The 27,534-nt window shown below is 35.8% G+C and overlaps 1 protein-coding gene across 1 annotated transcript in view; it reads right to left on the bottom strand.

Moving 5' to 3' along the window:
* The window catches only part of USP32 (ubiquitin specific peptidase 32), a 207,523-nt gene that overhangs the window by 62,731 nt on the left and 117,258 nt on the right, over positions 1–27,534 (bottom strand). Inside the window, exons 6-11 of the mRNA XM_024127662.3 lie at positions 16,125–16,256; positions 14,365–14,472; positions 12,169–12,284; positions 11,729–11,791; positions 10,195–10,278; positions 2,810–2,871 (exon numbers count right to left, since the gene is read on the bottom strand). Of these exons, the coding sequence (XP_023983430.1) occupies positions 2,810–2,871; positions 10,195–10,278; positions 11,729–11,791; positions 12,169–12,284; positions 14,365–14,472; positions 16,125–16,256 (565 nt within the window). The remainder of the gene's footprint in view (positions 1–2,809; positions 2,872–10,194; positions 10,279–11,728; positions 11,792–12,168; positions 12,285–14,364; positions 14,473–16,124; positions 16,257–27,534) is intronic.

Genomic DNA, 27,534 nt, shown 5'->3' with positions numbered 1-27,534 from the left:
CAGGCTCATTGGCCATGGCTCACGGGCCCAGCCGCTCCGCGGCATGTGGGATCTTCCCGGACCGGGGCACGAACCCGCGTGCCCTGCATAGGCAGGCGGACTCTCAACCACTGCTCCACCAGGGAAGCCCCTCAATGTATTTTTTATTTTTATTTTACGAGAGTTAAACATTAGAGAAAATCAAGCAACACTGTCAACATCTGTAAACTGTAAATAAGAAGTCTTCTGAGTATGAAAATTAAAAAGACTACACGAGACTACAGTTTGTATGAAAACAACATTTTTAAAAATGGATTTTGCCTAACCTTCTTTAAGAAGTTACCATTTTAAAAAATCAATTTTAAAAAGCTGCAAAATAGGGCTTCCCTGGTGGCGCAGTGGTTGAGAGTCCGCCTGCCGATGCAGGGGACACGGGTTCGTGCCCCGGTCCGGGAAGATCCCACATGCCGCGGAGCAACTAAGCCCGTGCGCCACAACTACTGAGCCTGCGCTCTAGAGCCCGTGAGCCACAACTACTGAGCCTGAGTGCCACAATTACTGAGGCCCACGTGCCTAGAGCCCGTGCTCTGCAACAAGAGAAGCCACCGCAATGAGAAGCCCGCGCACCGCAAGGAAGAGTAGCCCCCGCTCGCCGCCACTACAGAATGACCGCGCGCAGCAACGAAGACGCAACGCAGCCAAAAATAAATAAATAAAATTTGTTTAAAAAAAAAAATTGAATTATAACTATAAAAATATACAGGCTCATTAACCCAGGTATATGACTTAAAGTAATTCTGCCTAAGTAAATCCCTAATCAAAGGCTTACAGACTTTATTACTAAATTGTTCCAATATACTTATGTTAAAGAAAAATAGAGATAAAATTAGGGGGTGAATAGGACCTATTAGCCAATCATTTAAATTATGAGGCTTTTATTGATAAATAAAAGTGTCATTTTATATTATCTGCAGTGGAAATGTAAGCAGAAAGTAAAACTATATTTCAGAATATTCTCATTTTTGTAAAAAATTTACAAATTCCATCAGAGGTATATACGTATGTGCATATGTGATAGAGTGTCAATAGTGCAACCATCAACAAAATGAAAAGGCAACCTATAAAATGGGAGCAAATATTTGCAAACCACATATTTGATAAGCGGTTAATATCCAAAATATACAAAGAACTCATATAATTCACTAGCAAAAAACCAAAACAATCCAATTTAAAAAATGGGCAGAGAAAAAAAAAATGGGCAAAGGACCTGAATAGACATTTTTCTAAAGAAAACATACAAATGGGCAATGGCTACATGAAAAGGTGCTCAACATCACTAAAAATGAGGGAAATACAAATCAAAACCACAATGAGATATCATCTCACATCTTTTAGGATGGCTATTATTAAAAAGATAAGAGATAACAAATGCTGGCAAGGATGTAGAGAAAAGAAACCCTTGTACACTGTTGGTGGGAATGTAAACTGATACAGCCATCACGGAAAACAGTGTGGAGGTTTCTCAGGAAATGAAAAATGGAACTACCATATGATCCAGCAATCCCACTCCCGGGTATATAACCAAAGGAAACGAAATCATTATCTTGAAGAGACAGCTCTATTCCCAAGTTCACTGCAGTATTATTCACACTAGCCAAGGTATGGAAACAATCTAAGTGTCCCAAAACGGATGAGTGGATAAAGAAAATGTGTTGTTTTTATATATATAAAATGGAATTTTATTCAGCCTTAAAAGAGAAGGAAATCATGTCCTTTACAAAAACATGGATGAAGCTGGAGGGCATTAAGCTAAGTGAAATAAGCCAGACAGAGAAAGACAAATACTGCATCCACCCCCCACCCCCATTTTTTTTTTTTACAATTCTCTTGGCCAGGCACTTAGCCCTGCTCTACTGCAAATCAAGTCATCCCTCTCTGGCCTGCCCTGGTAAAACTATCATGCAGATCTGTTGGATGGGAGGGCATGGGAATAGTCTGAATAGTCTCAGGTAGAAATACTACAGAATCTCATTATTCTTACCAAGGTTTAGTAGTTTTTCTTGAATTAATGCTTCTCAATTTGTTGAATAACTCTGTTCAGTTTCCAGAGTCCTGAAATGGTTGGTTGACAATTTTGCCCAGTTGCTTTTCAAGGAGAGAATTTGCTGAGATCTTCACTCAGCCATTGCAGAAATCATGATACTGATTTTTAAAAAATTAATTAATTTTTTGACTGCTTTGGGTCTTCATTGCTGCGTGTGGGCTTTCTCTAGTTGCAGCGAGCGGGGGCTCCTCTTCATTGCAGTGCGGTACATAGGCTTCTCATTGCGGTGGCTTCTCTTGTTGCGGAGCAGGGGCCCTAGGCGGGGGCTGGGAGAAATAGAGGTCGGTAAAAAGGTACAAATTTCCATTATAAGATATATAAGGTCTTCAAATCCAATGTGATATAGTTGATAACAATGTATTATACAAATGAAACCTGCTAAGAGAGCAGAACTTAAATGTTCTCACACCCCACGCCCAAAAGGTAAATAAATATGTGAGTTGATGATGATGGTGTGTTAATTAACTCAATGGGTGGAATCCTTTCATAATGTATACAATATATCAAGTCACCACATTATACACTTTAAATATCTTAACCCAATCCCTTGGTTAGGAAGTTAGTTTAACAAAAACATTTCATTATATAACTATTTTGGAGAAACAAAGTGCTATCGTAATGGTAACATTAAAATGGGACATGCTGTCACTCAGTAACAATATATTTCAGGTGTCAGAAATTTCAACTATATAATGAAAAATATACAGATTGAAACTACAAACTTACCTAATAATTTGTCCTTCCTCTTCTGGAGTAGCTGGTCTTAACCCCAGAACTATGTGACATACCTAGAGATAAAAGTGGTAAATTAAACTTCTTTGGTGCCAATGACTGGACTATAGACTATTTCACATTCTCTGCATGAGATCCATATTCTAGATGGGAATCTAAATCAGCAATAGCTTTCAACTGATGAATTATCAATGATCCACTTAAGCAAACCTGAACTTTAAACTTAAGTTTTCTGTTTTGTTGTTTCTTTTTAAACAAACCATTGCAATGGAAGGCAATTTCCAAATCTCTGCGTGATAAGAAAGAGACAGAGAGAGAGAGAGAGAGAGACAGAGAAAGGAAGAAAGGAAGAAAAGGAGAAAGAAAGGAAGAAAGAAACTACTTTTCAGAATATTTCATTAACACTATATATCTTAATTATCTCACATAGAGAATATCACTTCCTTTCCTGAAATCTGAAGAGCATACCATGGCACCTGGGCAGAGAGGTGAAGGGGAGATGAAAAGGACACAGAAAATGAAGGATAATGGTGGCACTTCAATTTGAACAACTCTAAGAAAAACATTATTGCCACTAGTGCTAAATATGCTTTTTAAGACTCATTTTCTTCTCAATTTATTTGCCTTCTCTAAATATCATCACAAAAGATATGATTTTCCCCCCAACATTTAACATGAAAATTTTCAAAAATACAGAAAAATTGAAAGAATTTTACACTGAACACTTCATACCCATTACCTAAGTCTAACATTAACATTTTTATTATACTTAATCTATTCATCCCTCAATTCATCATCTTAATTTTTGCATGCATTTCAAAGTAAATTATAGCTATTAGTACAGCTCCCTGTAAATACATCAGCATGTCTGTTTATAGTTTTGTTTACATTTTGAGGTACCATTTACTTAACAGTACACAAATTGGGTTTATAAGATTCATCCACGTATCAGTAGTTCATTCTTTTTTATTGCTGAGTAACAGGCCACTGTTTGAAAATACCATTTTATCCATTCTCCTACGGATGCATACTTGGGCTTTGGGTTTTGGTTTTTTTTAGATTTATTTTTGGCTCCGTTGGGTCTTCATTGCGGCGCACGGGCTTTCCCTAGTTGTGGTGAGGGGGGCTACTCTTGGTTGCAGTGCGCAGGCTTCTCATTGTGGTGGCTTCTCTTGTTGCAGAGCACGGGCTCTACGGCGTGCAGGTTTCAGTAGTTGTGGCACATGGGCTCAGTAGTTGTCACTCGCAGACTCTAGAGCGCAGGCTCACTAGTTGTGGCACACGGGCTTAGTGGTTCCGTGGCATGTGGGATCTTCCTGGACCAGGGCTCAAACCCGTGTCTCCTGCATTGGCAGGTGGATTGTTAACCACTGCGCCACGAGGGAAGCACAGGTATCTGGGTTTTTGTAAGCAAACTTAATAAAAAGGAAATATAATATACATGCTTAAAAGTGAACAATATTTTAAAAAGATTTTTTAATTGAAGTATAGTTGATTTACAATATTGTGTTAGTTTCACATGTACAGCAAAGTGATAAAAGTGAACAAATCTTAAGTGTACAGTTTAGTGACTTTTCACAAAGTAAACACACCTATGTAACCTTCATCCAGTGAAGAAACAGAACATTGCTACCTCCCTCAAAGTTCCACTCTGAGTTCTTTCCCAGACACCACTGTACCCCTTTGATGTGTTCACTATACTAAATTCTACCACCATGGATTGGTTTTGTCTGCTTTGGAATTTTCTGGTCCAGTATTTTCCACTCAAAATTATGAAAGATTCATCCATGTGGTTGTGTGTAGCACTAGTATATTTATTTTTATTGCTTTAAAGTAAACCATATGTATGCATGTGCCACCATTTCTGTTTATGTATTTATTGTTGATAGGTACTCGGGTCATTTTCTGTTTGGGGCTGTAACAAAAAGTGATTATAAGAACTTATTCTATGTTTGTTGGTGCTCAGATATACAAGTTTCTGTAGGGTACATACATGGGGTAGATTTGCTGAGTCATAGAGTATACATTAAAAACAGCCAAACAATTTCCAAAATACTTGTAAGAATTTATATTCCTACTGGCAATGTGTAAGAGTTCCAGTTGTTTGTTATCCCCAACAATGCTTCATATCACATCAAAGCTAACCATTCTAGTGGATGTCTAATGGTACTCCAAGTGTGATTTTAAAATGTATTTCCATTATGACTAAAGAAGTTAGCCCCCTTTCATAATTATTAGCTATTTGGATATTCTCGTTTGTGAAGCAGCTGTTCAAGTTTTTTGTATACTTTGATATTGAGCTTCTGCCTTTTTTTCATGATTTTTGCTCTTTGTATGCCCTATATACAAGTCTTTTGTTGGATACAGGTATAGCAAATATATTCTTATCTTTTCACTTTTTTTTTTTTGGCCACGCCGCGTGGCATTGGGAATCCTAGTTCCCCAACCAGAGATCGAACCCGTGTCCCCTGAATTGGAAGCACAGCGTCTTAACCACTGGACCGTTAGGGAAGTCCCTCTTTTCACTTTCTTAATGGTAGAGAGAGAGAGAGAGAGACAGAGAAAGGAAGAAAGGAAGAAAAGGAGAAAGAAAGGAAGAAAGAAACTACTTTTCAGAATATTTCATTAACACTATATATCTTAATTATCTCACATAGAGAATATCACTTCCTTTCCTGAAATCTGAAGAGCATACCATGGCACCTGGGCAGAGAGGTGAAGGGGAGATGAAAAGGACACAGAAAATGAAGGATAATGGTGGCACTTCAATTTGAACAACTCTAAGAAAAACATTATTGCCACTAGTGCTAAATATGCTTTTTAAGACTCATTTTCTTCTCAATTTATTTGCCTTCTCTAAATATCATCACAAAAGATATGATTTTCCCCCCAACATTTAACATGAAAATTTTCAAAAATACAGAAAAATTGAAAGAATTTTACACTGAACACTTCATACCCATTACCTAAGTCTAACATTAACATTTTTATTATACTTAATCTATTCATCCCTCAATTCATCATCTTAATTTTTGCATGCATTTCAAAGTAAATTATAGCTATTAGTACAGCTCCCTGTAAATACATCAGCATGTCTGTTTATAGTTTTGTTTACATTTTGAGGTACCATTTACTTAACAGTACACAAATTGGGTTTATAAGATTCATCCACGTATCAGTAGTTCATTCTTTTTTATTGCTGAGTAACAGGCCACTGTTTGAAAATACCATTTTATCCATTCTCCTACTGATGCATACTTGGGCTTTGGGTTTTGGTTTTTTTTAGATTTATTTTTGGCTCCGTTGGGTCTTCATTGCGGCGCACGGGCTTTCCCTAGTTGTGGTGAGGGGGGCTACTCTTGGTTGCAGTGCGCAGGCTTCTCATTGTGGTGGCTTCTCTTGTTGCAGAGCACGGGCTCTACGGCGTGCAGGTTTCAGTAGTTGTGGCACATGGGCTCAGTAGTTGTCACTCGCAGACTCTAGAGCGCAGGCTCACTAGTTGTGGCACACGGGCTTAGTGGTTCCGTGGCATGTGGGATCTTCCTGGACCAGGGCTCAAACCCGTGTCTCCTGCATTGGCAGGTGGATTGTTAACCACTGCGCCACGAGGGAAGCACAGGTATCTGGGTTTTTGTAAGCAAACTTAATAAAAAGGAAATATAATATACATGCTTAAAAGTGAACAATATTTTAAAAAGATTTTTTAATTGAAGTATAGTTGATTTACAATATTGTGTTAGTTTCACATGTACAGCAAAGTGATAAAAGTGAACAAATCTTAAGTGTACAGTTTAGTGACTTTTCACAAAGTAAACACACCTATGTAACCTTCATCCAGTGAAGAAACAGAACATTGCTACCTCCCTCAAAGTTCCACTCTGAGTTCTTTCCCAGACACCACTGTACCCCTTTGATGTGTTCACTATACTAAATTCTACCACCATGGATTGGTTTTGTCTGCTTTGGAATTTTCTGGTCCAGTATTTTCCACTCAAAATTATGAAAGATTCATCCATGTGGTTGTGTGTAGCACTAGTATATTTATTTTTATTGCTTTAAAGTAAACCATATGTATGCATGTGCCACCATTTCTGTTTATGTATTTATTGTTGATAGGTACTCGGGTCATTTTCTGTTTGGGGCTGTAACAAAAAGTGATTATAAGAACTTATTCTATGTTTGTTGGTGCTCAGATATACAAGTTTCTGTAGGGTACATACATGGGGTAGATTTGCTGAGTCATAGAGTATACATTAAAAACAGCCAAACAATTTCCAAAATACTTGTAAGAATTTATATTCCTACTGGCAATGTGTAAGAGTTCCAGTTGTTTGTTATCCCCAACAATGCTTCATATCACATCAAAGCTAACCATTCTAGTGGATGTCTAATGGTACTCCAAGTGTGATTTTAAAATGTATTTCCATTATGACTAAAGAAGTTAGCCCCCTTTCATAATTATTAGCTATTTGGATATTCTCGTTTGTGAAGCAGCTGTTCAAGTTTTTTGTATACTTTGATATTGAGCTTCTGCCTTTTTTTCATGATTTTTGCTCTTTGTATGCCCTATATACAAGTCTTTTGTTGGATACAGGTATAGCAAATATATTCTTATCTTTTCACTTTTTTTTTTTTGGCCACGCCGCGTGGCATTGGGAATCCTAGTTCCCCAACCAGAGATCGAACCCGTGTCCCCTGAATTGGAAGCACAGCGTCTTAACCACTGGACCGTTAGGGAAGTCCCTCTTTTCACTTTCTTAATGGTATCTCTTGATAAAAAGAATTCTTAATTTTACTGAAGTCCAACTTAAAACTTTTCTTTATGCTTAGTGCTCTCTGTGTCCTGTTTAAGAACTCTTTGCCACCTCAAAGTCATTAAAATATCTCCTATATTATTTTCTAGACATTTTATTGTTTACCGTTCAAATTTATTAGATTTATAATCTACCTAAATTACTTTTCATGTATTATAATGGGGGTGGGAATAATGATGCATGTTCTCACCATATGAATACTAATTAATTCAGTACCACTTACCGAAAAGACCACCCCTTTGCATCTGCAATGCAATGTCTTCTTTGTTATAAATCAAGTGATCACACCTATGTAGGTCTGTTTAAGAACTCTCAATACTGTTCCACTGGTTTGTCTAACTTTATGCAGATATCACATTGTCTTAATACTGTTATTTTATAACAAGTTCTAATATCTGGTAATACAAGTCCACTGTTCTTTAATATCACCTTTGCTATTTTTATTTTTGGCCCTTCATACTTCTCTGTGTATTTAGAATCAGCTTGTCAAGTTCTACAAAAACACAATGACAACAATGAACTTTTTGGGATTCTGATTGTGAGTGCACAAATCTTTAAATCAACTGAAGGGGAATTGACATCTTTAAAGTATTGAACCTTCATCTCCCACTGTATTGGCTTTTTTATTACTGCTGTAACAAATTATCACAAAATTTGCAGCTTAAAACAACACAAATTCATTATCTTACCGTTAGGTAGGTCAAAAGTAAGGCATGGATCTCACTAGGCTAAAAATCAAGATGGCAACAGGACTGTCTGTATTCCTTTCTGGAGGTCAAAGGAAGAATATGCTTCCTTGCCTTTTCCAGCTTCTAGAGTTCACCCACATTCCTTTGCTCATGGCTCCTTCCTCTTTCTTCAAAGCTACCCACTTGCACCTCTCTCACTCTTCTTTCAACATCATTTCTTTCTCTCTGACCACAGCTGAGAAAGATTTTCCACTTGTAAGGACTCATGTGATTAGACTGGACCCATCTGGATAATACAGGCCAATCTCCCCATCTCAGAGTCCTTAAACTGATACATCTGCAAAATCCCCTTTGCCATGTAAAATAACATATTTACAGGTTCCAAGGTTTAGGGCATGGATATTGGTGGGGGCGGGTAGGGTACGTTATTCTGCTTACCACATTATTTAACATTTGATACTTTCTGACAAATGTATAAGATAGAAGATCCTGCTCATGTTTAGCATGCTTCCTCTGCAAAATATTGGGCACTGAGTTTATTAAAAAGGATTGAAAATAAAGTATTACCACAGGAATGGTTTACTAATTCTACTGATACTTATGTTACACTTAAATACTCAGGCAAGAGTGGGATCTTGGCAAATAAAATAAGAGCATAATTCAAGCTTTTATCACTGAACTTACCAGCTAACTCTACCTATTTTAAGACACAGATAGAAAATAAAACAAATTAGCATAACAGTCTGCTTACTCATATATTAAGTGAACATAAAGTTTACTTAAGTGGTCAAAATGTTTATATAACTAATTATGACAAAGTAGTTGAGAATATTATTTTAAATGAGATAAAAAAACAGCCAATTTTCATATTACCAAGCAAGTCATTTCTGTTTATAGTAGTGATTTATATTATTTTTGTACATTTTTTATTTTACAAAGCCATCTACTTAAATCTCTGCTGAAAACTGACAGTGGAGCAGCTGAGTGATTTATATGGATATTATAGGCGTATCAGATTGCATATGCTTTAAATATACATTAATTAGTCATTAGCTATCAGGAAGAGTTCAATTTCCATTTATTCTAACATCGTTGTGTCGCAGACAAGTTACTCTTTATTTGCAATAGAAGATCATGATACATACAAAGATACTAAACCTTTCTGATTTTCACAGGGGTGCTTTTACAAGGAAAGGAAAATATAATAAGGAGAATCTAAAATATCACTATTAAATCAACAAATATTTATAAAGAACCATGAAAAATGGGAAACCATAAGTTTTTTTTTAAATTGGAGCAAGAGAAATATTTTAACTGGGAAAACAGTTAAAATATGGCTGCTCACTCCTAGCAGCTATTCTTTCCTCCTTCTCCTTCAATCTTTTTTGGACCTTCTAAAGAATTAGAAAAAAAAACAAAACTGAGAAGCAGTCTTGCATCTAAGATAATCTCCTAACTGGGAAGATTGTATATTTTGTGAAAAATTTACAGCTGCCTACTTATGATCCATCTCTCTGTTCACACAGCCTTACTTGTTAGGAGGGGGCCTTTAAACAAGACAACAATGAAGAAAAATAGCAAATTATAATAGCTTTTACAATTTAAATTATTCTCTATGTGTCTACATTCTCCTCTGTCATTAGTTGTAAGATAAACATAATCAGCTCTATTCTACTTTCCTATCATCTCATGACTTTGAGAAACTTCAGTTGGCACTCATGCTCTCTCACCATCCTTCAGGTCGTGTATGGGATAATGTAGTTCTTTTTATAATATATGGTTTTGTAGCCTAGTTGTAATAACTATTACATAATGGAAAAGATGCAGAACTACTGGTACCACTGTCCTCTGTACCTGTCATTTACCTTAAACATACCTGGAAAAGTAGATTCAAAAATTCATTGGCAAGAACATTTTTCACACTCCAGATTTGATAGTCTTCTAGAGTAAGATGGCCCATCTGAAAGAGAAACAGTATTTTAAAGGATCTCACTTTTTATAGTATTTGAATAAAATCTGGTTTATTAAACTTCTAATTGTCATATGTCTGAAAGAAAACCAATAATTTAAGGTAGATGCTATGTGTTCATCTGAGAAGCAGGCCAGCTAGGATAAGTTTAAAAGTAACCAAACTTTGTTGAAATAGTCAATGGCAATGAGGACAATTTATCACCAACAATCTTCTTCCTCCAGTAAGACCTGGGAAATAACTCACAGTATCTTCTGGTTCAAAGGTTACTTACGGAACCCACAAAAGGCCCTGAGTAGGGAAAATGAAGCATTTACTAATTTTGAAAGCATTTTTGCAGACTCTTTGGATTATGCCCTTTGATCCTAACAATTTTCTAAGACCTTCTTAGAAATATCTGGCAATTTTATCAGAATTCTTAGAGATTTAAAAGAATTTAATAAATATAAAGAATGAGTATCTACATTACATTTCCCCAAAATACAATTTAACATTACTCTTATAAGTTGAGTAAAGCAATATTTTCTTGGTGTCAAAGTGTACCAAAAATTACATTTTCATACAGAAGGCAAAATATATATAAGCTGTTACATGCTTATTCTGGCTGCCATTAAAGAACTCAGAAGAGATCTTTACCAATATTACTTTTTAAATTTTTTAAAAGAATAGATGTACCACCCAGATTGAGATAAAAGGTCATTTCCATCATCCCAAATATCCTTATGGTCCTCCCCAGGTAAATCACTCATCCCCAAAGTCACTGTTGTAACACCTATTACCATTTTTAAGTTTTGCCTCTGTTCTCGAACGTCATATAAATGGAATCATACAATATGTGTTCTTTTTTTCTGGGCATTCTTTCGCTCAATATAAGGTAAGCCCTACCATAACTTATTAAAATGGGAGAAATAAAGATTATAAACAATGGCAAAGGCTGTGTCTACTTAATTTTTATAAAATGCCTAGCTTAGGGCTTCCCTGGTGGCACAGTGGTTGAGAATCCGCCTGCCGATGCAGGGGACACGGGTTCGTGCCCCGGTCCGGGAAGATCCCACATGCCGCAGAGCGGCTGGGCCCGTGAGCCATGGCTGCTGGGCCTGCGCGTCGGGAGCCTGTGCTCCGCAACGGGAGAGGCCACAACAGTGAGAGGCCCGCGTACCGCAAAAAAAAATAAAATTAAAAATAAAAAAAAAAAATTAAAAAAAAAAAATGCCTAGCTTATAAAATATAATAAATGTTGTTATGTATATAACACTTAATGGAGTTGTTTAAAGATGGAATGGGCTATCTTTAGAGACAACTTGGAGGTGTTGTAACCACAGATCCAAATAAGGACTTGGTGGGGATGAGGTAGAAGAGATTTAAATATGTATATAAACTATATATATCAATTCAGAGGACAAGATATTTTTAGAAAAGGATAAGTCCCAGCAAGACTCACCTTTGTGGTGTCATGTGCATTCAATATGCCTTCTACAATGTCAGATAGATCCATGTGTAATTCCTTTAAAAACAGAAACCCAAAGAAGTAATTAGAAAAGAGTAGATATCATCTTTATTAGTCAGTGACTAAGGTATATGATATTTTGGTCAAGTATTTTTTAAAATTACCATTAATAGATTGTTACACTTGCTTTAAAAAATTAAGCCAATTTCCCTCTGGTTTCATTTTTACTTTACACAATACAATCAGCATATGAAATTTTCTAAGGCAAATTCTTTTCCCAATTTTGTACCTTCAGCTATGGATATTTGGAGTAGCATAATATAGCAACTAGAGGTAATAACAAATCCCTTTCTCTTGATCTCTTTTTAAAATTTTTCACTCCATTTTCCTGTTGGAAATTTACATGCAACAAGATGTATACAACCAGAATTTACCGGGATGTCATCGGTGCGGTTGTCCTTCCAGACCTCTAAGAGTGCAACCACCATGTCTCTCAGTTCAACCCTGGAGAGAACTCCATCACGGTCAACATCAAACACCTTGAAGCAAACTAAAGAAAAGAAACTCTTATGGAGGGAAATTACTTCTATATTCTGAAGTATAATACGTTTTACTGGAAGCTGCCTTAGTAAAATTACTTAGTTTCTTAAGCAAGTATATTCTGGATTAAGTCTGCTCATCTGGAGCAGACTATGTCATTAAAGTCCTCTGAACTTGTAGGACTTCCTACACATACTTGCTAAATCTCTCTATCTAAATCATTAGCCAGGTTGGAGAACCCTATCCTTCCCCCAAATCTAGAGTTAAATTCCTTGCAAACTGAAAAATAAGAGCCAAATTACTATACAATACCTCACCAATTGTGAGGAGGTAATTCAAGCCTTTAAATTAATTTCTAATATTTAAAACTGATCACTTCAGAGTTGATTCTCACAATGCTGAAAATGTTCCATCTACATTAAGAATCAACAATAATAAGGTGGTACAGTTGGCCCTCTGTATCCACAGGTTCCACATTTGCAGATTCAAACAACAACAGATCGAAAATATATAAAAATTAAGAAAACAATTTTCCATAAAGTCCCCAAGACCAAAACTTGAATTTGCCACACTGGCAACTATTTACATAGCATCTACATTGTATTTACAACTATTTATATGTATTAGGTATTATAAGTAACCTAGAGATGTTTTGAAGTACACAAGAAGGGCTTCCCTGGTGGCGCAGTGGTTGAGAATCCGCCTGCCGATGCAGGGGACACGGGTTCGTGCCCCGGTCCGGGAAGATCCCACATGCCGCGGAGCGGCTGGGCCCGTGAGCCATGACCGCTGAGATTGTGCGTCCGGAGCCTGTGCTCCGCAACGGGAGAGGCCACAACAGTGAGAGGCCCGCATACCACAAAATAAATAAATAAATAAATAAAGTACACAAGAAGATGTGCATAGGTTATATGCAAATACTATGCCATTTTATACAAGGACTTGAGTATACATGGATTTTGGTATCCGAGGAGGTCCCAGAACCAATCCCCAGCAGATACTGAGGGATAACTGTATAAAGATTTTGCCTCTCCAATGTAATTAAGGCACACTCATTTTTTGCCAAAGAACAATTTCAACTCTTCAATTCTTTGTTTATATACAACAGACTAAGAATTAGAAATAGCAGCACTTTGCTAATTAACATCAAATGAATCACTCTAGTTTATAAACTTCCACTAGCAAAAAAGAAATTTAAAAAAATTTTAAGGCAATAATAAACCTCAATTGAAAAGCAAAGATTTCGGCCTCTTTATTTAATATTTGAACTTTAATGGGAATAAATAATCTATCATAAAGCCAGGTTGGAATAATGGTATACCATATCAGGGAAGAAAAAAGAAATATAAATTTTTTAGATTACACACTTATCTATTTCATAAACTCCCATAATAATTATGCTATTAAATCAATGGAGTGCATCACAGCACATTACTGAAGAATATCAAATAACAAGTAGCATACCCCAAATAGGCAACATTTGTGAAGCTGTATTTTATAAAGACACAGAGATAATGACACTTGTAAATATATAAGAATTAGGTTCCAATTAAATGTAAACTGTTGCATTTTCTCAAATATAGTTAAGATTTATTAATTTAATATACTTATGCTTATAAATTACAATATAACATTTTAGTTCGGCTTAAAAGACTATTTTAGTATTTAATAAAACTGTGTTTTGATCAAAAATTTCACTTTGCTAATAAAATATTAATATATTCAAGTGACAGAAAATAAGTTATGCTTCAAGTCATGCAAGACACAAAATTCTCTATAGACTACCAGAAAATATTTTCTAAATGCTTAACATTTTCAAATACATCATGACTGATATAGTTCATTTATCATGAACTGCACATTCATCTGGAAAAATCAACCCCATTACTAATGACAAATCCCAAATCACTCCACAGAAAATAGGTGACTGAATCCTTACAGCGACCTCAGTAAAACCTCAACATGAGACTACTATTTGCCAAAGTAATGAAAATTCAAGCCTCAATCCACAGATGATTTTTATATGAATGAATGCTGATTTTTTTCTCCGTATAGTTTGCAAATTTTGTGACAATGTTTAACACACTTACATTTTTGTCTTTCGGCCAGGGGTCCTCTGCAACAGGCTGATAACCCACAGGATATCTCCTTAAAATCTATGTGATTGTCACGATTCTCATCAAAAGCATTAAACAAACCTGTAAAATAGGAAGACAACGTAAATCACAACAAACAAACTTCCTAATGTTAATAATGACATGTTTATGAAAGGAGGCAGGACTCTTTCCCATAAACTGACTGAATTAAAAAAAAAAAAAGTTTATCAGTAGTTCCCATTGTCCTAGGAAGTATTTCCTTTTCCTAGTATAATTATAAAACTTAACTTTCTAGCAGAAAATACATTACTATCATTTAGTGTTTGGTTTTATTTGCCTGCCTGTCTCTATCTCATATCAATTCCTATAGCTAAAAATGACTATAGCATGTAAAAACTAAAAATCAGTTTAAAAAATCAAGAACTGAAAAAAAAATGTCAGAGACCACAATTATCCTTATTTGGAAAGACTAAGAAGAAAAAGGAAAAAAGAAGAAAGTTGAACTGCATATCAAAGATATACTGTGTTGTTATTAATAAGTTCCATTAAGCTCTTTCATGAAGCAAAGAAAAATAACACACTATATTACCAAAGAAAGAAATTCCGTACTGCAGTCTTCTTTGTATTACTTAATATTTATAAATATTTTAAAATTCAGAAATAAAAGGGAATTTATAATATAATCCTGTGGTTTTCAAACTTTTTGTAAAAAATAGAAATGGAATAATTTTGTTTTCAAATAAAATGACTTATCACTCTCCAATTCTAGAAAGGTAAAAACACAACTGCACCTTTGAAGTAGGCACAAGCCCTATCTGTTCTGGCTCCCCTAACAGGTATTTCTGAAATACACTGGGAATGTGAAGAATACAGATTGTCTGTAAGACTCTACTTCTGTTCCCTCAGTTTAAAGAGTAGAAAATCAAAGCTAGAAGTAGTTACATGACTTGCCAAAAGTTAGAAAAGTTTAAAAAGGTCTGAACCAGAAGCAGAACCCAAGTATTCAGATTCCAAATATGTTTTTTGTGATATCACCAACAACTACCCTTTGCATTACTAACTTTTTTTTTTTTAAGTTATAGCAATGAAAAGTTTAGGGCTAAGTGGGGAGCATAGGGATGGTCCAGTCCAGTGGTTTCTTAATCTTTTGGGGGCAGGGGAGGGAGGGGATACAACAGTGGAACCTTCTTCCTTTTTTTTTTTTTTTTTTTTTTTGGTGCCACGCCACGCGGCTTGCAGGATCTTAGTTCCCCAACCAGGGACTGAACCCAGGCCCTCAGCAGTGAAAGTGCAGAGTCCTAACCACTGGACCGCCAGGGAATTCCCCAGTGGAACCTTCTTATGTAAAAGAAAAACAGTGGAGGCTCTTGCGGTGAGGGAAGAGGTGGGGCTATGTGTGGAAACCTAGAGCTTTGCCTGCTCAGTGGCCACCTCCCTAATCCCTGCACCAGATGCTGAGGCACCTCACTGGAGTACAGTTTTGTAACCACTGTCTCGGTCAAAACGTTTTATATATGAGAATATACAGGTGAGAGAGCAAAACTGACTTAGGCAAGGCTACATAGGTAGAATAGGAAGCTCAAGACCATAATTCCCAATTTAGTTTTTTTTCCCACTGAACCACACTATTTGCAAGAAACTTGCAAACTTGTAACATTATAGCCTTTTAGAGTTAAAAGATGTATTGGTTAGAAATAAAAGATGGTCTTATGTGTGTTTAGCAAGGAACACTGTAGAAATAGAATGATTCCTACCTTCACTTAGAGATGGACGAATTGGTGGTGAAACCAATGGGCCAAATGTCTCTAAGTCAAATCGTCCAGTTCGGGATTGAGCCTTCAGCAACCAATAGCGTTTCTCCAGATCAATGATGTCTGATTCCTCCACTGAGAGTCAAATCAAACAAGATTATAAAACCTCAGTCTTCTCTGCTGGGCAGTTAGTTCATCCTGATAATGTAACTTCTAAGGATATATTTTAATTTCCCAGTTAAATTGCTAAAAATTACCTAAAACAAAACTCTGAAAGACAAATACATTATATTTAAAATGGAATGAAAATTAAATTCAAACTAACATATAAGAAGCTTTAAAATGGAAATTTTTTTTTTTGCAGTTCCCCATTTAAATCCAATATGTAAAGCAGGAAACAACTGAGACCTTTCTTTTTGCCTTCCCACACCATTTTTATCTGTACTCATTTTTGGTAATTTTCAATCTGTATCTTGGATTTAGTGATTCTATATACATATTCTCTCCTGGCTACACTATAAACATCCTAATAGCAGGATCCCATGTCTGATCCATCCTGTTGATATGGTAACTACACACATTCAATACTTATTAAATAAATGAAAATGAACATGACAAAAGATGTTATAAGTAATAAAGTCAATAAATAAGATAGAGGGTAGAACAGGATTTATAATGTGATAGGTAATAGGGGCATCATGAAAACATGAACATCTTTTTCTCCTTATTCATCAGAAGATGTATTTTTTAAAAAATCACAGGTAAACTCCAACTATGGTTACATTCTATATGTGCATTGTTTTGTTTTGTTTTGTTTTTCCCTCCAAGGAACTAAAGTAAGATTTGGAAAACAAACAAGGTGAGTCTTTCCATTACCCTGGCTTTCTCCCTGCAGCCTCTTCCCAGACCTTGGCAAGGTATGAGGAACCTAAGCAGTGAAATTTCACTGAGTTAAGAATAGAACTTGGAGCTCAGGGAGGTTGAGGTAGCTCAAGTTTACAGGGCAGAATACTGGAGAGGAAAGAGTTATGTAGAGAAAGAGCTCCAGAAATATGAACAAGAGTCTTGCTGAGTTTTGGCAGAGTACTAAACTATGTATGCATAGAGTGAAATTCATTGAGGCTGGGCTAGGAGATGCCTAAGTTCTGACCAGCCAGAGTGGAGATACCTTGTTGAACACTGGGAGCATTCACAGGCTCAGAGGGTCACACTTAATCAGTAGGGGAAAAATTAACTCTTAAGAGTAAAGGCTACTCCAGACTTGCCCCAAAAAAACTTTAAAAAAAATTCTAGAAAATATTAACCTGATCCACAAATAACTGCCTATCAAAACAAAACAAACTTCCTATTTTAAAGGATGACAACAGAATCCATTAGCCATATAACATTCATAATGTCTAGCATCCAAATATATATATGTACCTAAAACAGCAGGAAAAAGCGATCCAAAACCAGGATAAAAACCAGTCAATAGAAAAAGCCATAGAAATAACAGAGATGATGGAATTAGCAGACAAGGCTTTAAAACATCCATTATAAATATCTCCAGAATTTAAGGAAAACCATGACTATATTGAAAAGAGAAACGGAAACTATTACAAAAAAAGTACCAAATGAAACTACCAGAGATGAAGAGTACAATACAATCATCCCTTGGTATCCACAGGAGATTGGTTCCAGAACCCCCATGGATACCAAAATCCAAGGATGCTCAAGGCCCTTATATAAAATGGTGTAGTATTTGCATATAACCAACGCACATCCTCCTGTATAGTTTAACTCATCTCTAGATTACTTATAATGCCTTATAAAATGTAAATGCTATATAAACAGTTGCTGGTGCGTGGCAAATTCAAGTTTTGCTTTTTGGAACTTTCTGGAAAAAATTTTTTTTCAAATATTTTCAATCCCCAATTGGTTGAATCTGTGGATGTGAAATCTGTGGATAAGGAGGGTCAACTGTACTTGAAATTTTAAAAGTTCATGGGAGATTAACTGCAGATTAAAAAACACAGAGGAAAGGTCAGTGAACCTGAAGACTGAGCAATAGAAACTATCCAAATGGAAGCATAACGAGAAAAAAAAGACTGAAAAAATTAGTAGACTCTTAGTGACCTGTAAGACAATATCAAAAGTATAGCATACATGTTACTGGGGTCCCAAAAAGAGTGGGCAGATAAATTTAAAACAAATAACAGCTGAAAAAATTTCAAATTTGATTAAAACCATAATCCCATAGATCCAGAAGTTCAGTGAAACTTGTGCAAGAAAAATTCAAGGAAAACCAAACCAAGGCAAGACACGATCCAATTGCTGATAAAGTAAAAATCTTAAAAGTAGCATGAGAGGGGAGAAAAAATACATTACAAACACAGGAACTAAGATAAGCAATGATTTCTCTCCGGAAACAAGGGAGCCAGAAGATTAATGGGGGGAAAAAGGGTTTGAAAGGAGAAAAAAAAAAAAAAACTGTTAATCTCAAATTCTATATCCTATGAAAATATCCTTCAAAAACAAAGGCAAAATAAAGTATTTTTTGGACAAACAAAAGCTGAGAGAATTCATCAGTAGCAGAATGGTACCAAAAGGAATGTTAAAGGAAGTTTTTCAGACTAAATTGAATGATACCAGATGGAAATCAGTATCTACACAGCAATGATGAAAACAGGAAACACCCAGTCCATAATGTCCATCTGATACCATTAATCATGACAGATTTTGGATAGAAGTTTAGTTGCAGCTTTGGTTAGACTAAGTTTACCTCTAGTTCAAATGTTCTGAAGGTGAGCTCAGATTTCTATTCAGGAGAGCTCAGAAACTGCTAGTTTTTGAACCTGGAGATCTATAAACTCCAGACTGAAGGCTGCATACATGTTTGTATAAATAATGTTTTATTACAACACAACAATGCCATTTACTTACATATAGTTTATGGTTGCTAATGTGTTACAATGGCAGAGTTGAGTAATTGTAACAAAGAGCCATATGGCCTACAAGTCTGAAATATTAACTATTTGCCTTCTAAAGAAAATGTTTGTCAATCCCTGTGTTGAAACTGCATAACCACGGGACTTCAAGACTGCAACTCCATAAAATGACAGCAGCTCAGGACCACAGAGCTTTGAGACTGCAACCTTCAAGATTTTGAGACTTCAAAATTATGAGCTCATGAAACTGCCTAACCCCAGTCTCAGCAAAATTTCCACAGGACAGAATTACGGGGTGGAGATGATTATCTTTGCACTTGCGGTTCCTTCAGATTTAAATCTGAAATGGGTTTTTCAAAGTTTGGCTGGCTTCTCCTTATCCCAGCAAAGACTGTCCTCAGGCAGGCTCACTGTTCTGGCAGCCTTAGCCCCAATCTCAGCCTCTGGCCTCAGAAATGAAAGCACCTTTATATCCTTTGATTACCAAGGAAGCACTTGTCCATCTGGAGTTCTGTTTTGTTTTGTTTTTTAAGATTTCTTTGTATTGATATGTCTTCAATGGCTTTAAAGATTATGATTGTTTGGTTTATGTAGTGATTTCATGTTATTAAAATGGGAATGAAGATCCTTCATGTCCTTCTACTTCCCAACCTAAAGTAGAACCCTTCCCCTGTTATTTAACATGATTCTGAAAATTTTCACCAAGCAATAAGATACAAATATGAAGTATAATGTTAGAAAATAAGCAAAGTTATTATTTGCATATAAGTAGAACGCATTCCAAAAAACTCAAAGAGAAAACATTTAAAAATTATAATTGAGTTTAAAAACCTGTAGGGATATAAAATAAGTATATAAAAATCAATGCTTTTCCTATATCACATTAATAACATGTAAGAAAATATAAAAGAGAAAAAGCATAACAATAATAGCAATTTCCCCACAAGAAACAAATATCCAAAAATAAAAGTCAGTAAGAAAATGGGCATCAGATTATATAGGCCGCTGTAAGGATTTTGATTTTAAGTGAAATTGTGAACCACTGGAGGATCCAAAGCAGAGGAGTGACATGATCCAACCTACAGGATCACTCTTGACTGCTGAGTTAAGAATAGCCTAGTGGGCAGCTAAGAACAGAAGTGAGTTTAAATCATCAATATACAGAATTAAAAAGCATTAAGACTACAATAAATTAACAAGTACAAGACAGACAATTCATAAAAGGGGGGGGAGTTAATTTCACTAAGAATAAAAACATCATTTCAGAAGAAAAATTTAAGCAGAATCATGCTACTTCTCTGCTTCAAAACTTTTTTAACACTCTTCTCTCAAGATACCTGCATGGCTATTACAACTCTTTCAGATCTTTACTCTATGTCACATTCTCAGATCTTCTAAACTGCACCCCATCCAATGATGCTCCTCCATCCCTCTTCCCTGCTTTACTTTGTTCTCTAAGACTTATTTGTTTTGTTTGTTGTTTCCTCCAACTAGAACATATGCTCCTTGTAGGCAGGCTTTTTGGTCTATTTTATTCATTGCTATATTCTAAAACTTAGAATAATATCTGGTATATTTTGAGCACTCCAGAAATATTTTTTTAATGGACAAGTAGCTTACAAGTTACCTGGCAAGACAAGAACAATGTATTTTAAATTTCTAGTGATTTCAAAGCATTCATTCTTACTCTATTCCTTAGCAGTTTTGGTTTTTCTTTCTTTCTTTTTTTTTTTTTTTTTAAAGTTTTTTTGGCTGTGCTGCGCAGCTTGAGGGATTTTAGTTCCCTGACCAGGGTTTGAACCCGGGCCACTGCAGTGAAAGTGCCGAGTCTTAACCACTGGACCACCAGCGAATTCCCATAGTTTTCATGTTTGTTTTTTTTAAACAGAAGTATCTACTTCAAATACCCAGATGACTGAATTTATTTAAGAGGAATAATTTAAAATTTTAGCAATAGGGAGAGTAATCACAGGAGTTTGATATATAAATTGAGCATTACTGCCTCATTTTCCTAAATAAGATGTCGGTTTACTCCATTTATGATGTGAAAGGAAGAAAGAAAGAGAAATCTCTTCTGTTCCTCCAGAGAAACAGTTTTCTCAAATTCTAAATTTTCTTCCAAGTAGTAGATCTGCAGATTAAAAAAATCTGACACTGAAACCAAAAGTGGAAGACAGAAACTATGTTCTCATTTTTATACATCTAGGTACTGAGCATATAATGGGTATTCAATGAGTACTTCTGATCAGTTGGTGTTTAGTTAATACACTAAATTAGAACACAGAAAATTCACATCAACTTCCTCCCAAATGTTTTTACCTTTGAAAACTAAGCTCATTAATCTCCCTAAAAAACACAATTTTTTTTGGTTGAAGTAGAAAATGTGGAAAGACAAGTAAGTAGAACATATTTAGAAGACAAAAATGATCAGATTGGTTATGGCTACAGCTCCCTTTTAAGTTTATGTGATCTGTTCATTTATAGCTATAGACTGTAATTTGTTAATCAAATATTTGCAAAAGCATGCTAAAGTAAATTATATATATAATCATTACCCAAACATTTTACATGAGTTGGCAGCTGAATTGCTGAGAAGAGGAAAGATAACTAACCTTATTTTCACTTAAAGAAATTAGAGGTTAACAACTGCAGTAGTTACTCTATTTGCAATTCATAAATAAATATCAAAACTTTACTAGCTAAATGGGAATGAATTTATCACCCACCTATTGGTATAATTTTTTCTGGTTCACAACAGCAGCATACTATATTCCCAACGTTCTAAATAGTTCCTGGCCTGCCCTTTGGGCCATCCTAATCAAGTCCCACCTTACCGGAGGCTCCAGCTGCAGAAATTGCTCTTTAATGCCAGAATTGGATTATTATTTAAAAACAAAAATAAAGCCAAGCAAAACATCCAAGTATTTTCAAACAGTAACACAGTTCTTTAACATTTCTGAGGAAGCAACCTGTTCTCAAAAGCAATGACCTTCTGTGATCTATTTAAGCCTTACATCATTTACAACCAGATAAGAGGATAATGAAGGAGGGACATGCAGATTTACTAAGCAGTTTATGGCCTAAGAATCACTGAAGTACTTTTCTCCTACTGAAAGGAGGTTTTAACATTGCCAACTAAAATGTGGCAAGGGAATATAATAATATGCATATTTTTAGTTGAGATAATAAATGCTAAAATAAAGCATTTGAGTTAGATAAGAAAAGAAAACCAATCAAAATGAGTTCAATGGCCCTAAAATTAGCCCAAAATACTAAATTAATTACCTCAGGATCCAGATTCTACTACTTAAAAGAAATCACACTTATGATACATTTTAGGGAAACTCTAAAAAACATATTTACAAGAAAGAGCACACATATTTTCTTCCAAATAATATAGCTAAACTCTATGAAAAGATGATCATCATTAAGGAAAAAAACTCTCAATTAGTTCTTAAAACATAGTTCTTAAAATCTTAGTTCTTGGGCATCCCTGGTGGCGCAGTGGTTGGGAGTCCGCCTGCCGATGCGGGGGACACGAGTTCGTGCCCCGGTCTGGGAGGATCCCACATGCCGCGGAGCGGCTGGGCCCGTGAGCCATGGCCGCTGAGCCTGCGCATCCGCAGCCGGTGCTCCGCAACGGGAGAGGCCACGGCAGTGAGAGGCCCGCGTACCGCGTACCGCGGCGGGGGTGGGGGTGGGGGTGGGGGGTGGTGGTGGTGTGAATCTTAGTTCTTCCAATTACCGGTTTCACTGTTGGTAAATGGGGAATCATTTAGTGACCTTGCCTGGATCAAATGAAGTTAATTATTAAAGAGAAATTTAAAATAATAATCATTTGAAGGTATCCCAAGGGGAAGAAAAAGGAAATTGGAAAAGTGAAGCTGCAAGATTGTCTGAAGTGAGTCTGAGGAAGATGGCTCACCACAACCACAACTATCACATGACCACCTCCTTTTACCTGCAATTACAAGCTGCTCATGAAAGAGTAAAGAAAAAAATGACTGTGTGTCAATAAACTGTCTTCAAATCCTAAAATGATACTAAGCATGCACTCTGGGGTTCAAACATCCCAATTTTGGCACCTATTAGCCATATGATCTTGAGAAAGTTTCTTTAACTTCTTGTAGCTGTGGTTTCCTCATTTTTAGAATGGAGATAAAATGAACTTCAGAGGTGGCACAAGGATTAAATGAGATAATGTACAAGGAGAGTAGCGCCTCCTTTAGTAAGGGCTCAATCTGTATGTGGTAAATTGGAACCTTCCAAAGCATTTTTGGGGAAAAAAAAAAAAGTACAGGAGCTATAGTCAAGATCATTTAATATTCTACAAACATTCAATAAAAACATTTTATGTGCCTGACATTGCGCTAAAAATTATAGACATGATTGTGAACAAAATAATTATGTTTAGATTCTAATAGAAGAGAAAATGGGTCATTTTAATCCAGTGTGGAAAGCACAATGAAGGAACAGAGACAGCGTTTTCAGGGAGCACATAAGCGGTGAGGCCCTAGAAGTCTTGATATTTAAAGAGGTACACACAGAACATCTAAGCGTTGACCAGGGAAAGGAAAACTAGTGTGGCAGAAGAAGGATATTGCAAGCAGAAGTAAAAAAGCATGTGTAAAAGTCTCTAGGAAAAACAGGTAGTGATAGGACAGAAAAACAAAAAGAATAACCGCTGTATTCTGCTATAATTCAAAAAAAAGGGAAGAGGATGACCTATAGAAGGATTTATGCTATGGACACAAGATAAAAGACAAAAAACAAGAGAGAACTTTACTTTCCAGTGAGTGACAAAAAAAGAGTGTTAAAGATGGCAGTTCAACCTAGAATTAGTAGACGGTTCGGTTAGAATGTAGACATTTCAAAGGTTAGCATCTAAAGGATGAGCCTTCAAACTCAAGCAGAGAGATGCCAGACTGTGATTGGATAGGACTATGCATGTACAATAGTAGGGGATTTGATACACTGAACTAAATTTGTAAAAAGCCGATTAAAACAAATTACATTTTGAGTTTATAGTCTGTGGCTCCAAATTCCAACACTATGTGGTGCTAAATAACCATGAACAAAATGGGTGGGGAAAGGCTATTACAAGAAAAAGCCAAATGACTAGTTAGTCTTAGAAAGTAGAATCTTCTTTCAGATATCAATAATAATAATAATAAACTTGTACAAACTATTTCCAACATTTAACTATATAGAACATGTTTATGTTCTCTATATATGTTCTTTGATTCTGAATATCAAAATGTTTAAAAATTAACTTGCCATTAAAAACACTATATATTTGACAAAAACAATCTTTTTAGGAAATCTAATCTTAGGTATTTAAACAGCAAATTATAAAAGAAAAATATATCAGTCTTGATAAAAATCTGGTTAAGATCTACTCAAGCATAAAAACTTGGACTTTTGGCTAAAGTTCTAATTCAGGGAATTTCCTGGAGGTCCACTGGTTAGAGAACTCAGTGCTTTCACTACTGAGGGCCCGGGTTCAATCCTTGGTTGGAGAACTAAGATCCTGCAAGGCAGTGCAGCCAAAAAAAAGTTCTAATTCAATTTCTTAAACTTAAATAAAAGGTAAGGTAACTATAGTTTGGAATCTGAAGTTCTAAAAACTGTACTGGCCATGACAAAATCTAAAATCTTGTGTAAATCAAATCAGTTAGTTATTCTAACTCTGTAATGAATACAAATAGCGCCCCAGTTTCATTTGTGATTTACATGAAAGAGAAAAAATTTGATTAAAAATGGCAGTATGTTCAACTTACTGTGACTTCAAATTTTACTTTATAATCATATGTGAAAAAGTAATTAAAGGCATCTGCACTCTAACATAAATGTTATTTACAAGTGAAAAATTATAACTCCTTTTTGTTTCCTAGATACCTTGGGTCATTACACAAATTTAAATGGAGTCAGTGATGCTTTAAAATAAATATTTTCTGTTTACTTATAAATCAGTTAATAACATTCTCTATTTTAATCCCACATTGCCACATTCCTGACACACTATTTGAAAAGTTTAATGTACCAAATATTCTTTGAGTGAAAGAGCCTGCAAAGGCATCCACAGAAGCTGAGAATTTATAAATAATATGATAAATCACAGACATGAGAATGTAAACCTATCCATGTTAGAATTTCTGTAAGAAATTTAGCAGTAATTCTGACTTTGTCATAATGCTTTCATAGGAAAGCCCACTAAGAAAGGAGCCATTTGCTGAAGCCAGCAGCAAATGAGTTGTCTGTTGTACTAGTTTATTTTTGTTCTTTATTTTTATAAATTCTAAAATAAAAGAAAGCAAACTCGTAAGAAAAACACTTTCTTCCCACAGACATGGATGAGTTAATTTTTGTACTGATCTACAGTCCTCTCTTAGAAAACTGCTTGTTCCCAAAACAATTACTCTCTGGAGAAAGTGGGATGAAGCTCACTGACATTCCCAAGCCAAGTGTTCACTAATACAAAAGGATGCAGGGAATTCCTTGATGATCCAGTGGTTAGCACTCCATGCTTCCACTGCAGGGGGCACGGGTTTGATCCCTGGTCAGGGAACTAAGATCCATCATGCAGCGCACGCACAGCCCAGCCAAAATAAAAAAAGAGGATGCATATTCATTGTAAAGCACCTACCTATTCTATACCAGGCATAATGCTGAGTCCCTTAAAAAAGGTACTATCTCATGTATTCCTGAAGGGTAGCACCATATACCACCTCAAACATGCCACTTTAGCATAAGGGTTATTTTGAGTTGAAGGCAATTGAGAAGAAGCTGATACAAAAAAAAAGCTCTCCAGCTCCCCCTATTAGCCTAATTTATAAAGATGTTTTACCTGCCCTTCTACCAGGAAGGATAGAAGTTAATCACCAGAGACCACTCTAGATACTTATCAACCTGGAGAGAGCACCAAAGGAAAGAATCTACATAACAAACCTTATTAACCAGTCATATCAATCAACAGTTTCTCCATGTATTTGCCTTCCCACAATGTGCCATCCCTAGCAGCTCAAAGTCCTTTTCTTTTGTCTTGTCACATCTCCATAAAATTATTGCTCTTTGCTAAGATGCTATATAAGCTCAAGCTCTAACCACCCCTTTGAGTTACTCATCACTGAAAGTTCTGATACATAAGTAAGTTAGTTAAGTATCAATAGTAAGAAAGTAAGCTTATGTTTTTTTCTTGTTATCTGTCTTTTGTTAGTCTAATTTAAAGGGCCCCACCCAATGAAATCAAGATAAGTAGAGGAAAATACTTTTCCTTCCCCACATTCCTTACAACACATCTATGAGGTACAGTTGTATCATTATCCCTGTTTTCCAGATGAAAAAAGAAGTTCATAGAGATTAAATTTCCCACAGCTACATGAATAATAAGTAGCAGGGCCAGAGTGTCTGACTCAGAGTCCGAAGAACTCCTAAATACGACATGAGTATTATTTCTCAAAATATAGTTCATGGTCCATCTATATCAGAATTACCCTGGATATCTATTAAAAGTACAGAGTCCTAGGGACCACTGATAAAAACCTTTGAAGACAGAACCAGTAACCTGCACTTTTAGTACCCTCTTCAAATAATTCTGAAGCTCAATAAAGGCTATTAACTACCAATATACAATAGTGGTTTAATAGTTGATTAACTTTTTATTTTAGTGTATTCCTCTTACAAGAAAAAAGGATACAACAAAATTCAGCCAAGAGATCAGCAATTAAAAATGTTATAGATAACGGAGAAAACTGAAAGCATAGTTTATTTCTTCAAGTTTTTAACCACACACTACCAATTTACTTCTATGGCCACCAAGGAAACCAATGGGTGCATTATAGGAGGAGAGAAGATAATTAGTTCAGATAGCTTATTCTCTATAGTATTTGAAGTAAGTTAATTTTCTGCAGCTCACATAATTTATCTAACCAAAAATTTTAAAGGTAAGATCTAAGAACAAGTAACTTTGCAACCTTAAACAGTTCCTTAAATTTACAAATATAATTCATTTTCACCCTAAAAATGTATGTCTTTACATGAACACTCACATACTATGAAGCTGTTAAACCTTATTCAAACATGATGATTTATCTTGGTCCTTCTCCCTCCTATGGGTTTAGTCCTACAATCCTAAAACAACATATTCTTCCTGCTCACTCCTGGGGAAATCAAATGTTTAAATCAGTACTTAGAATGTAGATGAATAGGATATAAGCCTTGTCCTCAAGGGACTTGTAACTTCTGATGAAAAACAAAGGCATTTCCAACTGACTGACTCTAAGGTAAGGCAAAAAGCACCTTAATTGCTTTAACTGAAATGTTAAGTGTGCAGGAATGCAAAGAGAAAAGTGATTAATTCAAACTGCAGAAAAATGGAGAAGGCATGACAGCATCTGAGTTGGGTTTGATGACAAAGTATTTCAACTGTCGGGCTTCCCTGGTGGCGCAGTGGTTGCGCGTCCGCCTGCCGATGCAGGGGAACCGGG

This window comes from Physeter macrocephalus, chromosome 14, assembly GCF_002837175.3.
Source record: "Physeter macrocephalus isolate SW-GA chromosome 14, ASM283717v5, whole genome shotgun sequence".
Classification (NCBI taxonomy): domain Eukaryota; kingdom Metazoa; phylum Chordata; class Mammalia; order Artiodactyla; family Physeteridae; genus Physeter; species Physeter macrocephalus.
The sequence above is the reverse complement of the archived record's forward strand: the minus strand, read 5'-3'. Positions and strand labels throughout refer to the sequence as shown.